At 42.7% G+C, this 14,126-nt stretch overlaps 1 protein-coding gene across 5 annotated transcripts in view; it reads right to left on the bottom strand.

Moving 5' to 3' along the window:
• The window catches only part of AHI1 (Abelson helper integration site 1), a 115,870-nt gene that overhangs the window by 52,435 nt on the left and 49,309 nt on the right, over positions 1–14,126 (bottom strand). For all 5 annotated transcript variants that reach the window (XM_048490129.1, XM_048490147.1, XM_048490165.1 and 2 more), the window contains one exon: positions 3,850–3,964. In XM_048490129.1, the coding sequence (XP_048346086.1) occupies positions 3,850–3,964 (115 nt within the window). The remainder of the gene's footprint in view (positions 1–3,849; positions 3,965–14,126) is intronic.

Below are 14,126 nucleotides of genomic sequence, written 5' to 3'. Positions count from 1 at the left end.
TGCCCCTAAAGGGAAAATCAGCCACTCAGATGAGCCCATAAGACAGCTGCTCCAGTATCCAATCATTTTCAAGTAGGGGGAAATGTTGAAGACAACACAGGAGAAGAGGGAGTTCTATTCTGCCTCAGGGAGAGAGCAGTGGCTGCTCAGATCTGGCTCAGGAGAAAGAGCAGACAAAGTGAAGGACAGCTCTGCCTGGAGATGTGGCAGAGCAAATTAGCTCAAGAATGCTCCGGCGTTAGGACTGTCTCTAGTGATCAGCAGACTTTATACAATTTAATTGGACTCTGGGAAAAGGGCAGATTGGTGTCGGTGTGAGTGAAATCCTGTGTGTGAGAGAGGATCCAACCTAGTGGCTAGTCATAGAAAGTCTGTTTGGGTCTGAAAGCATTGTGGAAAAGTCTAACTACACTCTGAAGTCCTAGTCAGTTTAAATTTTTACGTCCCAGCCAGATTTCTACTTCGTCTACCAGGATACCTGTGCTGCCAGTTTGTTCCTTTAAACCCAACCAGTAAATAAATAAATTTTCTTAGTTGTTTGTATATTAATCCAGCCTCAATAAACTCAATAATCCCCTTGTGCACCACAAAACATACCTCACAATAGCAAACTCAAAATCTAGACACACACTACCTGTAGAACACCTGGAAACCTAGATCCTCAAAATCTTAGGAGACTGTGTGCGCCCCCTCAGTAGAAAAAAAAGGCTTGTCACAACATGAAACGGTGACTACCTGTTAAATTATTGCTCTAGAATAATGCCAATGGGTGCATTCTAGAAATAAAGGCTCCCTAGAGGCCATTTGGAAATTCTGCTTATGAAACTGTTCATTGCTGATACACGAAGAACCAAAGAGACAACTCAGCATCTATTCCAAATGTCTTTACAGTGTCACTGTGTCACTGTAAAGATTCATTGGAAGATTCCTTTTGTGTACAGATGAACAAAATTAACACAATTCAGATTTAAAAACACTGACAGGGTCATTTCAATAAGGATTAAAGAAAGTCTCAACATGCAGAAAGACAATAAAATAACTCAGCATATAAAAGTCAATGAGACAACACTGATATCTACTGCTTATGCCTATTGGGAAATACAGTAATAACCAAACCAAAACTAAGATTTCTTTCTTCATAGTTTACAGTTGTTGGTGAAAGATGTGTAAAATAAATGCATTTTTCCCACGTGGCTAAAAAAACAACTCTTATGAGCATTAAGATAATAACAATGAAGCCCACAAGCCAAATACAGGAAGTATAGTGTCACCTAAATCTCAAATGTGATTTTTCTCATGGGAAAATCTATAAAGCTCTGTACCCCCAGAATAGTATGTAGCTTTTCCTTTCCTGGAATCCAGGTTTTCAAGTTTCAGTACCAAGAGAGTTAAAACATATTTCTGAGATCAACTTTTTTCTAAGATCCCCTCAACCAACACATATTTTGCTTTTAAAAGGTGTAGGTATATAGGTTCAGTTCTCCGAGTTCTTACTTGATCCTTGGATCTGCACTTCTCTCTTTCTCTGACCTGCCTGGATTCCCTCTTTTACTCCCTCTTTCTTGGCAAACCATAGTTTATTACCTCTGAATCAGGCAAACTATGTGTTGGTTCGTTGGTTTTTAAACATCACTGATGGTTTGTCCAGTTGTCTGGAAACTTACAATGCAAGTCCACTGAAGTCTATGACTACACCTTAGAAAACCAAGAATGTTATGTTTCTGCCAACAATTGTGCTATTAACATCGCAGAAACATGCAGTACAGTTTGGGGGCAATCTTATGCAGAGTTACTCCAGTTACTCCAGTCTAAATCCGCTGATTTCAAAGTTGACTTGAGTAACTCTGAACAAGAATTCCCCTGTTTGGCAAGCACTGTGGTTCAGTCATGGAGAATCCTGACAACACTGCATGGCTTGACAACACTACATGCGAAAGTATCTGGGAATCTTAGTAGACCACAAACTGAACACGAGTCAGCAATGTGATGCGGCGGCTAAGAAAGCCAATGCAATTCTGGACTGTATCCATAGGAGTATAGTGTCTAGATCAAGGGATGTAATTGTACCTCTCTATTCTGCATTGGTTAGACCTCACCTGGAATATTGTGTGCAGTTCTGGGAATACAGGAAGGATATTGGTGAGCTGCAACGGGTCCAGAGGAGGGCAACCAAAATAGTAAAAGGTCTGGAATCCATGCAAGATGAGGAGAGACTTAGGGAGCTGGATGTGTTTAGTTTGGTGAAGAGTAGGTTGTGACATGATAGCCATGTTTACATATTGGAAGGGATGTCATGTTGGTGAGGGAGCAAGCTTTTTTTCTGCTGCTTCAGAGACTAGGGGCCTTTCCCCACTTACGTTTTGCAGCGCACTACTCTAAGCGCGAGCGATTTCCGCCCCGGGGTCGTGTTCCCCACTGCCCAGAGCATGGGGCAATCAGAAGGTGCCGTTTTCTTCAGCGTCAAAAATGATGCGCGCTGAAGGGACGTTAGAGTGCAGAGTCGGGGCGGCTGCGTTGTTGCCACCCGGACTCGTGGGGAGCACCGCTGGACCATGCGCTATTGGGGGGCAGTAGCGTGCAGCAAACGGTAGGTGGGGAAAGGGCCTAGGACCAGGAGTAATGGGTTCCAGGTGAAAGAAAAGAGATTCCACCTAAACATCAGGAAAAAACTTCCTGACAGTAGGGGCTGTTTGACAGTGGATTGCACTACCTTGGAGTGTGGTGGAGTCTCCTTCTTTGGCGTTTTTAAAAAGAGGCTGGATGGCCATCTGTCAGGAGTGCTTTGATTATGTGTTCCTGCATTGCAGGGGGTTGGATTTGGTGGCCCTTAGGGTCTCTTCCAACTCTATGATTCTATGATCACCCTGGCCTGAAGAAGGTCCCAGATCTAATTCCTGGCATCTCCAGTTAAAGAGACGAGGCAAGCAGGTGACATGAGAGACGTCTACCTGAAACCCTGGAGGGGTGCTGCTGTTCTGAGTAGGCAATGCTGACTTTAATGGACCAAGGGTCTGGTTCAATAAAAGGCAATTTCACGTGACGTGCCAAAAGGTCATCATTTGAAACTGACATACTTTCAAGAATGCCATCTTTGGCCCCATCTATAAAATGTTGAATATTTCATCTTGCCTTGAAGAATTACAAATTATTGTCAACCATTCTGATATACTTTGCATAGCTGCACAAGCCATTTGTTTGCCAGGGAATTTTAAGCAACTAATTTTATGTAGCAGAATGCTCTTATTCAGTTGTTCCCTACACAGGCTAGAATTTTACATTCTTCCCTTCCAATTGTACACCAGGAAAACCCCCAAAAGATATCCAATGGCTATGGATAATACAGCTTTCAAGTACTTGCTGGGGCTTTGCCTACTAGGGTTGCCAACAGCCTGGAGAAAAAATTACCTCCTCCATTAATAGAGATTTAATGAGTTGAAGAGACAGATGAAGCTTTTCATGGGATGGAGACAAGCCACGCCACCTGGTAAGTCACATCCCATGAGCCTCTATTAAGAGGAGACAACTTTTTTCCCTCTTGTTGGCAAACCTGACATTGGCATGAATGTGAACACGTCCACAGACTGCTGCCACTATTATTTATCACTTGCAAAGGAAAGACACTCTTTGCTAATACTGTCACAAAAGATGAATTACATAGATCGTTTTACAGTCAACGTTTTTGAAGCAATTACCTGAATCAATAAGAACAATGAAGAAAAAAAGCTGTCTCATTTCTATTTCTGTTACCCAAAATGCTTTCAGGATCCACATGATGTTGTTTGAGAAAGTTCATTTAATCTACCACAGCAGACCCCCACCAAGCAACAGAAAAAGAGTAAGCCATGTTACCACTTTGGGTAGAAACAGGATACAGAGGAATCCGAGGTCCACCTAGTGTGCTTGCCAGAGTTAATCTGGAGTGTGGTGACTGCAGAGATGGACTAAGGAGGGCACTGGAGTTGGCCTACAAAAAAAGAAAAGAAAGAAAGCTACATTGTAATTTCCTCAACTGCAATGCAAGAGATAAAATGCAAAACATTGCACTTTCCTCACAATTACTGCTAGATCAATGCAGAAGTAGATTCCACTGGATGATATGAAGAGAAATGTTTAAACAGTTTGCCTTTTGAAAAGACAATTCTGTATGGGAGATTTTTTAAAAAACCACTTGAAAAGTAGATAAATTATAAGATACTCCATCCTGCTTTCTAGAGAAGCACACTAAGACTTCCTGTTGGCAGCCTTTTTGTTTTAATTGTAACATCAACATTGTGGTCAGCAAGCGGCAAAGTAATAAATATTTCTATCTATTATAGACAAAAAGATCTCTGTATTACTGTACGGTGATGCCTTAAGCTAAACTATATGTATTACTTGTAGGATTGCCAGCTGGCACCTGGCACCCAGAGGGAATCTAGGGGGCGAGGACATGGGGGCACTGCCAAATTGATGGTGTGATGTTCCAGGGCAAACCTGTAAATGATGTCATGTAATTCTTCGATTCAGTGCAAAATTGAAAACTGGAGCAGCACCACAATGATTTTTCAGTATTCCCCCCTCCTTGCACTGCTTGGTAAGCTACTAGAGGGGGATGCCTACAGAGGGAGACCTGGCAAGTCTAGATACTTGGAATCTGGAACTGGATTGCCTAATTGTAATTTAGGCTCCAAAATCAGTCAAGGGATCCATCAATATTAATCAGGGTGGCAGCCCTGCAGTGGAAGCATTAATATTTGCCCTCTGTGATGTTTTTTCAAGTCATCATGCCTTCCACCATGAACCGACATAGGATCTAGTAGGGATAATAAAGATGAGTACAATATGATTGACTATTTTTTTCTCCAACTGTTTATTATAGCAGCTTGGGTGGGATGTTTTTTCAAAAAAATAGAGTTAAGTCTGTCTCTGCCCCACCACTGTGGACTTGCTTCAAACTTGTTTGTTGAGTTTAAGTTACTCAGGAGAATCTCAGTGTCCTAGCTCAATGTCCTATGTACCTTGACTCTTAGTTATATTGACATATTTTAATTCGGTTCAAGAACTCTTTCAAAAGATTTTAATTTATTTTCTGCCAGTTATTAATTTTATTTATTTAAAATATTTCTAACATATCCTTCTAACATACCCTTAATGTTTTGAAACAAAAAAATAAAATGACAGTGACCAATTAGCAAATAATAGAACAGCAAATGATAAGGGCTAAAACTGTGAAAGGGCCTATTAGCACATCAGCAATAAGCACAAACACAAGCCCAAGGTTTGCCAACCTCCAAGCTGAGTCTGGAGGCCTCCTGGAATGACAACTGATCTTCAGACGACAGAGATTGGTTTCCCTGCAAAAAAAATGGCAGCTTTGGAAGGTGGATTTCATGGCCTCACATCCCTGCTGAGCTCTGCCCCTTTCACAAATTCCACTCTCCCCAAAGACCACGCCCAGGTCTCCATGAATTGCCCAAGTCAGAGCTGGCAATCTAACTTTCACCAGGCTCTTAAAGGGCTACAAAGTGGGTGCCAAGCAAATGTATCTGGGAAGATGTTCCAAAAGCATTTGTCAGTGTGCCCAACTGTATAAAAACTTTAAAAATTAACACTTCAATACATTCTAACGGATCTAGTTAGTTTAAATATTTCTGTATTTCCCAAATACCTCTCTGATTTGTCAGAGGAAGTAGAGAGAATCAGGTTGTTCCTGCTTTTAAAATATTCAAAACTATGAACAAGGCAAGGGTGCCCTGTGGTATTCAAATCCGGTATTATTGTAAAGTTCAAGAACTCTGAATTGTTCAAAACAAATTCTTGTGCTCTTTGCTTGGCCTCTTGCCTACTACAGCTGCCTATACTTCTTTGAACTGAGAAATACATTATTCTGTACTTGGAATCCTCTAATGAAGAATTCTGGGAAGGGGCTGTGACTCAGTAGTAGAAAATGTTTTGAATGCAGAAGGTCTCAGGTTCAAATTTCAGTCAAAGGTTCTCAGGTAAGAGGTTGTGAGAATTACCTTTCTCTGCCAGATATGATATTGAGCTAGATGGATGAAAAGTCTGACTTAGTATATCTTGATTAGAAATGCTAGAACTCCTTAAATTATTATTACAACCATCTTTATAATATAGTTTTGGTCAGTTGTATCTCCCAGGTTGAGGTTAAATGTAGCATTAATTCCCACTGCCAAATTCCCTTCATGCCATTATGAAATTTTATTACTGCAGTCAATTGTGCTGGAAAAAATGCCACAGCAATCATGGAGACAGCTGCTGCCATCACGTATATCGCATTAGCTCTTGGTCACAACCTCAAGGCCCTGCAACATACAATTGAATGGAAGAATCTCTGCCTGCCTGGTGCAGTCAAATGATTCAGGGAGACTCTCCTGATGATACCTCCCAGGTTTGGTGAAGTTTGATTCAGGGTGTCCAAAGTTATGGACCCTCAAAGGTCCATAACTCCTTTGGAAACAATGGAGGATGGGGGCATCCCCTTTGGGAGTTTATAACTTTGGACCCCCTGAACCAAACCTCACCAAATCCGGGTAGTATCATCGGGAGAGTCCTCCAAACAATCCCTGAAAGTTTGGTGCTGCTAGCCCAAACAATGCGCCCCCTGCAGGCCAAAAACAAAAAAACCACTAAAATGTTTTAAAACCCCACAAACGTTGGGGCGGAGCTTCGGACATGAATGGGGGGGGGGTTTGAACCCAAGAACCCCCTCTTACCTATGTCCTTGGATACTGGAAGGGAAGGGAGCATGGTATATAGCCCCATCTTGAAAGCTAAGTAGGGTCGGCACTTGGAAGGGAGGCCACTAAGGAAGACGGTGCAGAGAAGACAACATTTAACCCTCTCTGTTTCTCACTTGCATTGGAAGCCACTTGCTGGGAATGCCACATGTCAGCTACAACATGACAGCACTTTACACACATATTCTGATACTATCATTAAAAATAAACAGACTTTTACTTTTCGCCCTATTTTCATTTAATAGTCTAGCATGTAATAACACCACTATTGAACAATTACAGGGAAACAATTATTATTTCTGAAATGCAGGCTGTGAAAAATAATTTCTAAACACCTTTTCAACAACAAGAAAAGGTTGCCTAAGATAGCCAAGACCAATTTACTCATTTTTTCAAACTCTGCTTGCTTAATGCATATAAACTAAGCTAATTTTTTTTTAAAACCCTGCAGTTCTATCAAAGGCAGTTTGCCACAAAGCTGGAGTTGAGGAAAGGCCACATGGACAAAAAGGTCATTAAAAAAAAGACAGAAAACACAGATAAAGAGAAGTCCACATATTTCTGCCAAGTTTAAACAAAGCTGCTTTGCATCATCTTTCTGCATTATAGCAGCTCTATGTAAATTATGCAAATATTCATTTTCAATGGGCCTAATTTTCATGTAAAAAAACTAAATTGCACACAAAAAGAAAATAGTTCAAGACTCAACCAGCTAACCAGTTTTCTATTTCCCCGCAGGTAATTCAGAGTTGTAACCTTTTCAATTTACACAATCCAAATTTTCATATATACTTGCAAGTCAAATGAGGTGGCAAAGTCAGCCCTGTTTCTTGCCTTTTAGCTTTTCAGGCATCTTTTTGAAGTTTTTATGCCTTTTGGACATGCCATTCCTGAACAAACAACAATACTTAAATTACAGTGTTTGTCCGACTATGAAGCTGACAATAGCCACTTAGGAAAAACTCTACCTTCTCTTTTGTTCAGCACTGGAATGGTTTCCCATGCAAAACTACTTCACCATATAAAGTGTCACAATATTACAAGCAAATCCAAGTTTCTGAAAATGTAGGAAATAATTATGCTTGGATTAGAATATTTATGATATTTACAAGTGGGTGTGGTTCAAAGCAGTTACCTGTTAATAAACTTCTTACAATTTCCTTTGGGATTTCCATTAATTTCAGCTAATGATTACTCAGGCATATCTTTGCAAGCCCTGAGCTCAAACTTGGAAAACTTTTTTTTTAAAGGTCCCAGGCAGGTGGGAACTGGGTATCTCTCTCTACTCAGTAACAACAGTCAGGAGTTGATGTTGGGGGGAGATTTCCATGTCATACACTTCCAAACAGTCTTAACTCTGGACATCTCTCTCTTTTTTTTTTTTGAAACTAAGTAGAGCAACTGGAAATACTTGGAAAGTGTTAAGGAATCAGAGGAATTGTGTACTGGCCTTCTAAAGCTTTTATTTAACTTTATCATTGCTAACGTGAACTTTTTTTTATAAGGCCTTTACAGAATGGTTTGCATAAGGTAAATAGAGAGTACTGAACATCCAAATATATTTTTATCATTCTAAAGTTGAAGAAAATAATTGGTATAAAGTAAATGAAGATAGTGAGGAAATCAGCAAAAGCAAAACACTCAAATGTATTTGAACTTTTCAAATGAATGCAAATGCAAGTTCTCTAAATGCAGTGGTATCGCTTGATGAAAAAGCCATAATTATACATGGTCCTCAAAGATAACACGTACTGACACACACTTGTGGAAGGCATTACATAAACATCTGAAATTTATGAGCATGCCAATTACTGTAATTACGCATTTTCAAGTCTTCATTGAATTCTGAAATATTGATGGTACTTTCTTTCAACAGGGTAATGCTTCTATGTGTGTTTTGCCTCTAGTAATAACAATAGTTACATATGCATGTAGGTTTTTCATCTTAAACTATATTGATCTCAGATGATATACTGTTAAGTTGTGCTCACACACTTTAACTGCTTTATGCTAAACTGTGTACAAACTTTTCTGTCACGTGTCCTTAAAAAACAGAAAGTCCAAATGAGTTTTCCTTAAGGAATAGGAACAAAAATCAATTATTGTGCTCTAGTAGTCTCTGATACTAATTAATTTCTCCTATTCCACTGGAAGTGATAGCAGAATTGTACTATGTTAGGGTCAGTTCTGAGTTCCCTTCTGATACAGTGGAACCTCGGTTTTCATTGCCTTCGGTTTTCATCGGTTTTGGTTTTCATCAATTTTTTCAGTGAAAAATTTGTCTCTGTTTTCATCGATTTGCCTCGGTTTTCATCGATTTGCAGTAAGGTGCATGAGTTTGTGGAGAAAAATCACCCGGACAAAGCTGTTGCAGGCCGTATCTGCAACTTGTTTTAATGACAATGTCTTGCCCCATTTCAGACAAATCTTAAAGAGGCGTCAGAAACAGACCTCTTTGGACAGCTTTCTGGTGCGACATTGGTCCACTGGCTCTGAAGCTGGTCCTAGTGTTATTGTTTGTTACTATTTTCAGCATTAAACACTATGTTTATTCATCAAAAAATGTGTTTTTGGTATGTTTTTTGGAGTGCCTAGAACGGATTAATTGGATTTACATTGATTCCTATGGAAAAGTTTGCCTCAGTTTTCATCGGTTTTGGTTTTCATCGATTCTTTTCGGACGGATTACCAACGAAAACTGAGGTTCCACTGTATTTTCAAATGGGCTTTTAAGGATGGTGGAAAACAATGGTAGACTTCAGGGCTTCTATTGTTAACAATAATCACAAAGTTGTCTAACATGAGACTAGTGGACTGAGAAGCTTTACTACTGGAATTCAGTATTTAACCGCACAATTATATCATTCTAAGCCCATTTACGTCAATGCACTTTAAAAGATGTCACTCTACTTAGGCATTATAAACGTAGGTTTCTGAAGACATGCTGGAGGTTCAGAGAATCGGGTGGTATGGACTGTTCAGACCAGGGATCTGCAACCTGCGGCTCCAGAGCCGCATGCGGCTCTTTCATCCTTGCACTGTGGCTCCGTGTGGCTTGGGTCCTCTCAGCCTCCTTCGGAGAGTCACCCTAAGGGTTAATGTGAAAGAGTCCCCGTTCCTAGAGAAGCACAGTCCAAGATGGCTATCCCAAGCCACTTCCGGCTTCCCTGTCCCAGCTGCCTGGTTGACTGATGCTGGTGATGACGGCGCAGGGCGAGGGCAGAGCACCACTGGTGGATCCTCTTGAATAGGTGAACGGAGAAGTGAGGGAAACGGGAGGGAGTTGCAGGACAGCAGATTTTCAGCGCAATCCTAACCTCAGTCCCCCCCTTGAATGGGGGGTCAGGGGTCGACCCTGCTTTGGGTGGCCTCATTTCCCTCTCCCCCAGGTCCTGCTTGGGGGGCGGGACCATATGGAGGACCCCAGCAGCTCTCCCTTGGGTTGCAGACCCCCCAGCACCCCCGTTGAGCTCCAGGGGCTTTCCTGGCAGATGGCAGCCTGGCTGAGTCCAAGTGAGACAATGTCAGGTTTTAAAGGAGTTATTACCTGCAGCCCTGCCAGGTTGCACTCATCGGGGCTGTTTGATGGGGAGGCGGGGGTGGGTGGGAATTGTTTGCTTCTGCATTGCCAAGGAGGGCAGGAGCGCATGGGGAAAGCCTTACACGTGGATCTTGGAAGGTTTACTTCAGCCAGTGGAGGGTAAGCTTGTAGATCGTGGAAGGGAGGAAGGCTGGGATTATCCTCAGCCATGGTTGTCGTAGGTTGCCAACACCTGGCAAGCAAATCCCAGGACATTTGGGGGTAGATTCTCAGAAGCTGTGGCTTTTGGGACCAGGGTGGGGGTCATGCTCTGTGAAGAATATGGCTGTCAAGTCCACCCTCCATGGCAGACATTTTCTCAGGGGGGGTGAGAAGTTCAGCCCCCCCACCAGAAGTTGACGACCCCATTAAAGGCACCAATTTTGATCCACCATCTAAGTGGAATTTGAGTGGATTCTTTTTGGGGGGGGGCATAATCAGTGTCTTTCAACATAAGAAAAGAGAAATGTGTGAAACAGGGATACTATTGCTGGTCATTTGACTCATGTACAAAACAGCAGGCTTTTTACCCCCCCCCCTTTTTTTTTTTGCTTTGATGGGTAAAAATGGGCCCCAAAGAAGGGAACTTCTCCCTGCATGAGAATATATACAGTGTTATCTTCATTTTAGATGTCAAAAAGTATTTGTGGCTCCAAGTGTTTTCTTTTCTATGGAAAACGGGTCCAAATGGCTCTTTGGGTGTTAAAGGTTGCCGACCCCTGGTTCAGACAAATGCTTCTTAGATAAGGAAAGTTATCATTGCCTTCTTTCCCCCTCCACACAACCTGACTGGGATCCTGCTGGCAGCCAAGATAGGCAGAGGCTGAAGCAGAGAGACATGGGGGAGGCAGAAAGTTGGAACAAGGGAACCAATGGGAAGGCAGCCTAGATGAGTGACATGGGAAGTACCTGGAGGCTGCTTTCCAGTGGGAGAGAAAAAAGGCTGAGGATAGGTGGAAATGGTGTGGAAGAAGAATGGAGATAGAATAAAAATGAGGCTTCAGGAGCAGACCTGAAAGGAAGTTGTTGTTGGCCAGCCCAGAATACAGAAGGACAAGTCCAGCATGTGTGTGTGGGGTGGGGGAGAACCAGGTGGTGCCATCCCCCCCCCCCATTCAGAGGCCTGTGGGAACTTTCCTTCAGAGGGCGAGCAAGAGGCAGACTGACAGCCATCTCAGGTAGAACAGGCAGTCTCACATGTTTGTTTATTCACATATATACTAAATGCAACAGAATTAATCAGGAGTGACTAGATCTCAAAACACCTAAGAGTTCTGGGGCAACTCAATGTCTAACAAATTTTCTGCAGCACAAACTTTTACACAGGAAAGTGTTTTATCAAGAACAATAAAAGAGCAATAGTCAATCATAATAAACTTCAGCCAGCCCCCACTCCCTCCCTCTAGCAGCAAGCGTCTAGAGAGTGTGGCATAGCAGGCCATGGAAGGGGCCTCCCCTGTGGGTGGCAGGCCAGAAAGGTGGCTGGAGCGTGGCCCTTGGACTGGGCAAGAGAGGAACAACCTAGTGTAGAGGTAATACTCCAGTAAGTGAGGGAAGACAGGCTGGGTGACACCAGCTGCTACTTGTTGGGGGGAGTAGGTTCTACCTGGGCTTGGGCAGCGCTGGTAAGCAAGGGCTGGGGAAATGGAAAGGATCTAGTTTTTTTCTGTGCGGGGGTAAGGGAAGGGATGGGTGTACCTCTGCTGGGTTGTTTCTCTCCTTTCTTTTCACCTTTAGGTCTCTTCACTGTCTTTTTTCATCTATCCTTCTTTCTCTCAGGTGGGTTCTTTTGATGTGCATCCCAGTCTGCGTAGCAATGAGACTGGCACTGTGCAAAATGGGTTGGTGGGGGAGTCTTTTTTAAATGCAGTTTTAAGAAGAGAAAGGGAAATAAAGGGAGGAATATGATAGGCTCATTCCGCACATGCAGAATAATGCACTTTCAAACTGCTTTCAGTGCTCTTTGAAGCTGTGTGGAATAGCAAAATCCACTTGCAAACAGTTGTGAAAGTGGTTTGAAAACACATTATTTTGTGTGTGCGGAAGGGGCCATAGACAAACTTAAAACTGCAGGGTGGGGTGTTACCCAACCTCGGCAAGAGGTTATCAATCAGCCATGGTACTACTGCTTCCCAACTGCTGACGGTGGAGAGAGAGGAGGGCAAAAATAAAACCCTCATCTTAAAAACACACTAAATAAAACCTACGTGGGGAGAAGGAATAACATCCACCTATTCATTGTGGGGATCCAGAACAGTGGAACTAAAAATTAATCTCATCCTCTTCCATCTTCTATTTATAGGGTAAAACACAAATTGACTTTGAGGCTATAAGCTGAAAGTGTTGGAGGGGGGAGGGGGAGAGGGGAGCAGCGGGCAGGTAGCAGATGAACAAGAACTCCACTCTCCAAGTGCCACCCCTCCCAAACAAAGAAAAAGTCATCCCAACCCTTTTGTCCACATGCCACGATAACAGGGTGAGAGGGCAGTCTTCTTCCCCTCAGCCCATCTAGGTATACACAAAGAAGAAAATTTGTCTAGTGACCTTTTCTCCTTCGAGTAGGTTTGTTTGCTCCTTTTCTTTAAGAAGGCTGACCAAGGTGCAGAACTCCCCCCCCCCCCTTTTCGGTACTATCAACTGGCTGATCAATGGGGGTGGAGACTAGAAGCCTGTTCTGTTATTTCTCTGCAGATAAAGGGGCAGGGGGTGGGGAGGGGAGAGAAATCAGGCATGACAATTGGAAATGATTAATACTTGCCTGATTAGCATCATTTTAAAATGCATGCAAAATGTGAGTTTCAGTCTCAGGAAAAGTTGTGTGTGCCGGGGGGGGGGGGGGGAGGTTGTTATTGTGTTTTTTTGAGAAGGAGAGGCGGAGTTCTAAGATCCTAACAGTAAGTAATTTCTGCAGCCACAACCCATTTCCTAAAAATCTAAAGTTCTCTCTCCCCCTTTATTCACCAGTTTCTGAAAGGGCATGTCAATTATACTCTATGACAAGTTTCTCTGTGGTGGTATCACATTTCTTTGCTCCCACCTCAGTATGACTGATGGTGATGCCAAGGAGAGAAATAGTTAAATTCGAAAACCAAGCCACTGACTGGGTGCTCAGTGTTTTTGTACCATTTGATCCTCCTGCTTCAGCCTGGCTGACAGGGAACTCCTGGGGAAAAAATTAAGCAAGGCCCCTTTAGATATTTATCTCTGGAGAGATCAGCTCCCCTGGAAAGCTCCCCTGCTTTGAACTGGAGGAGAAGTTGATCTATGGCTACCAATCTTGATCCTCCTTGATCTGAGATTGCAAATGCCTTAGCAGACCAGGTGCTCAGGAGCAGCAGCAGCAGCAGAAGGCTTTCACATCCTGCATGTGAGCTCCCAAAGGCACCTGGTGGGCCACTGCAAGTAGCAGAGTGCTAGATGGACTCTGGTCTGATCCAGCAGGCTCTTTCTTATGAACTCTGATCAGTTATGTCCTATTAAGGTACCACCCGAAACCCATGTTCCGCAGGCTCCACCCCCAAATCTCCAGGAATTTCACTCCTCGGAGTGGCCATCCAAAATCAACACACTTTCATATGCTTTACCACTTACAGGGAATGTAAATATATCTGTAGTTGCTGCCAGGAAATACCATTGTGTACATGTATACCTTACAATTAATACAAATAAAAGTAGGGACATGCTTGTTCCTACTCTTACAGTCCCCCCCACAGTACATTGTTAAAGAATCGGCCCTGTCCAAGAACAGCTCACAGAGGGACTCAAGACATACCACAAAATTAAAACCCATCAAAACAACATTTAAAACT

The sequence above is a fragment of the Sphaerodactylus townsendi genome, linkage group LG01, assembly GCF_021028975.2.
Source record: "Sphaerodactylus townsendi isolate TG3544 linkage group LG01, MPM_Stown_v2.3, whole genome shotgun sequence".
NCBI lineage: Eukaryota > Metazoa > Chordata > Lepidosauria > Squamata > Sphaerodactylidae > Sphaerodactylus > Sphaerodactylus townsendi.
This window is presented reverse-complemented; position numbering and strand designations above follow the sequence as displayed.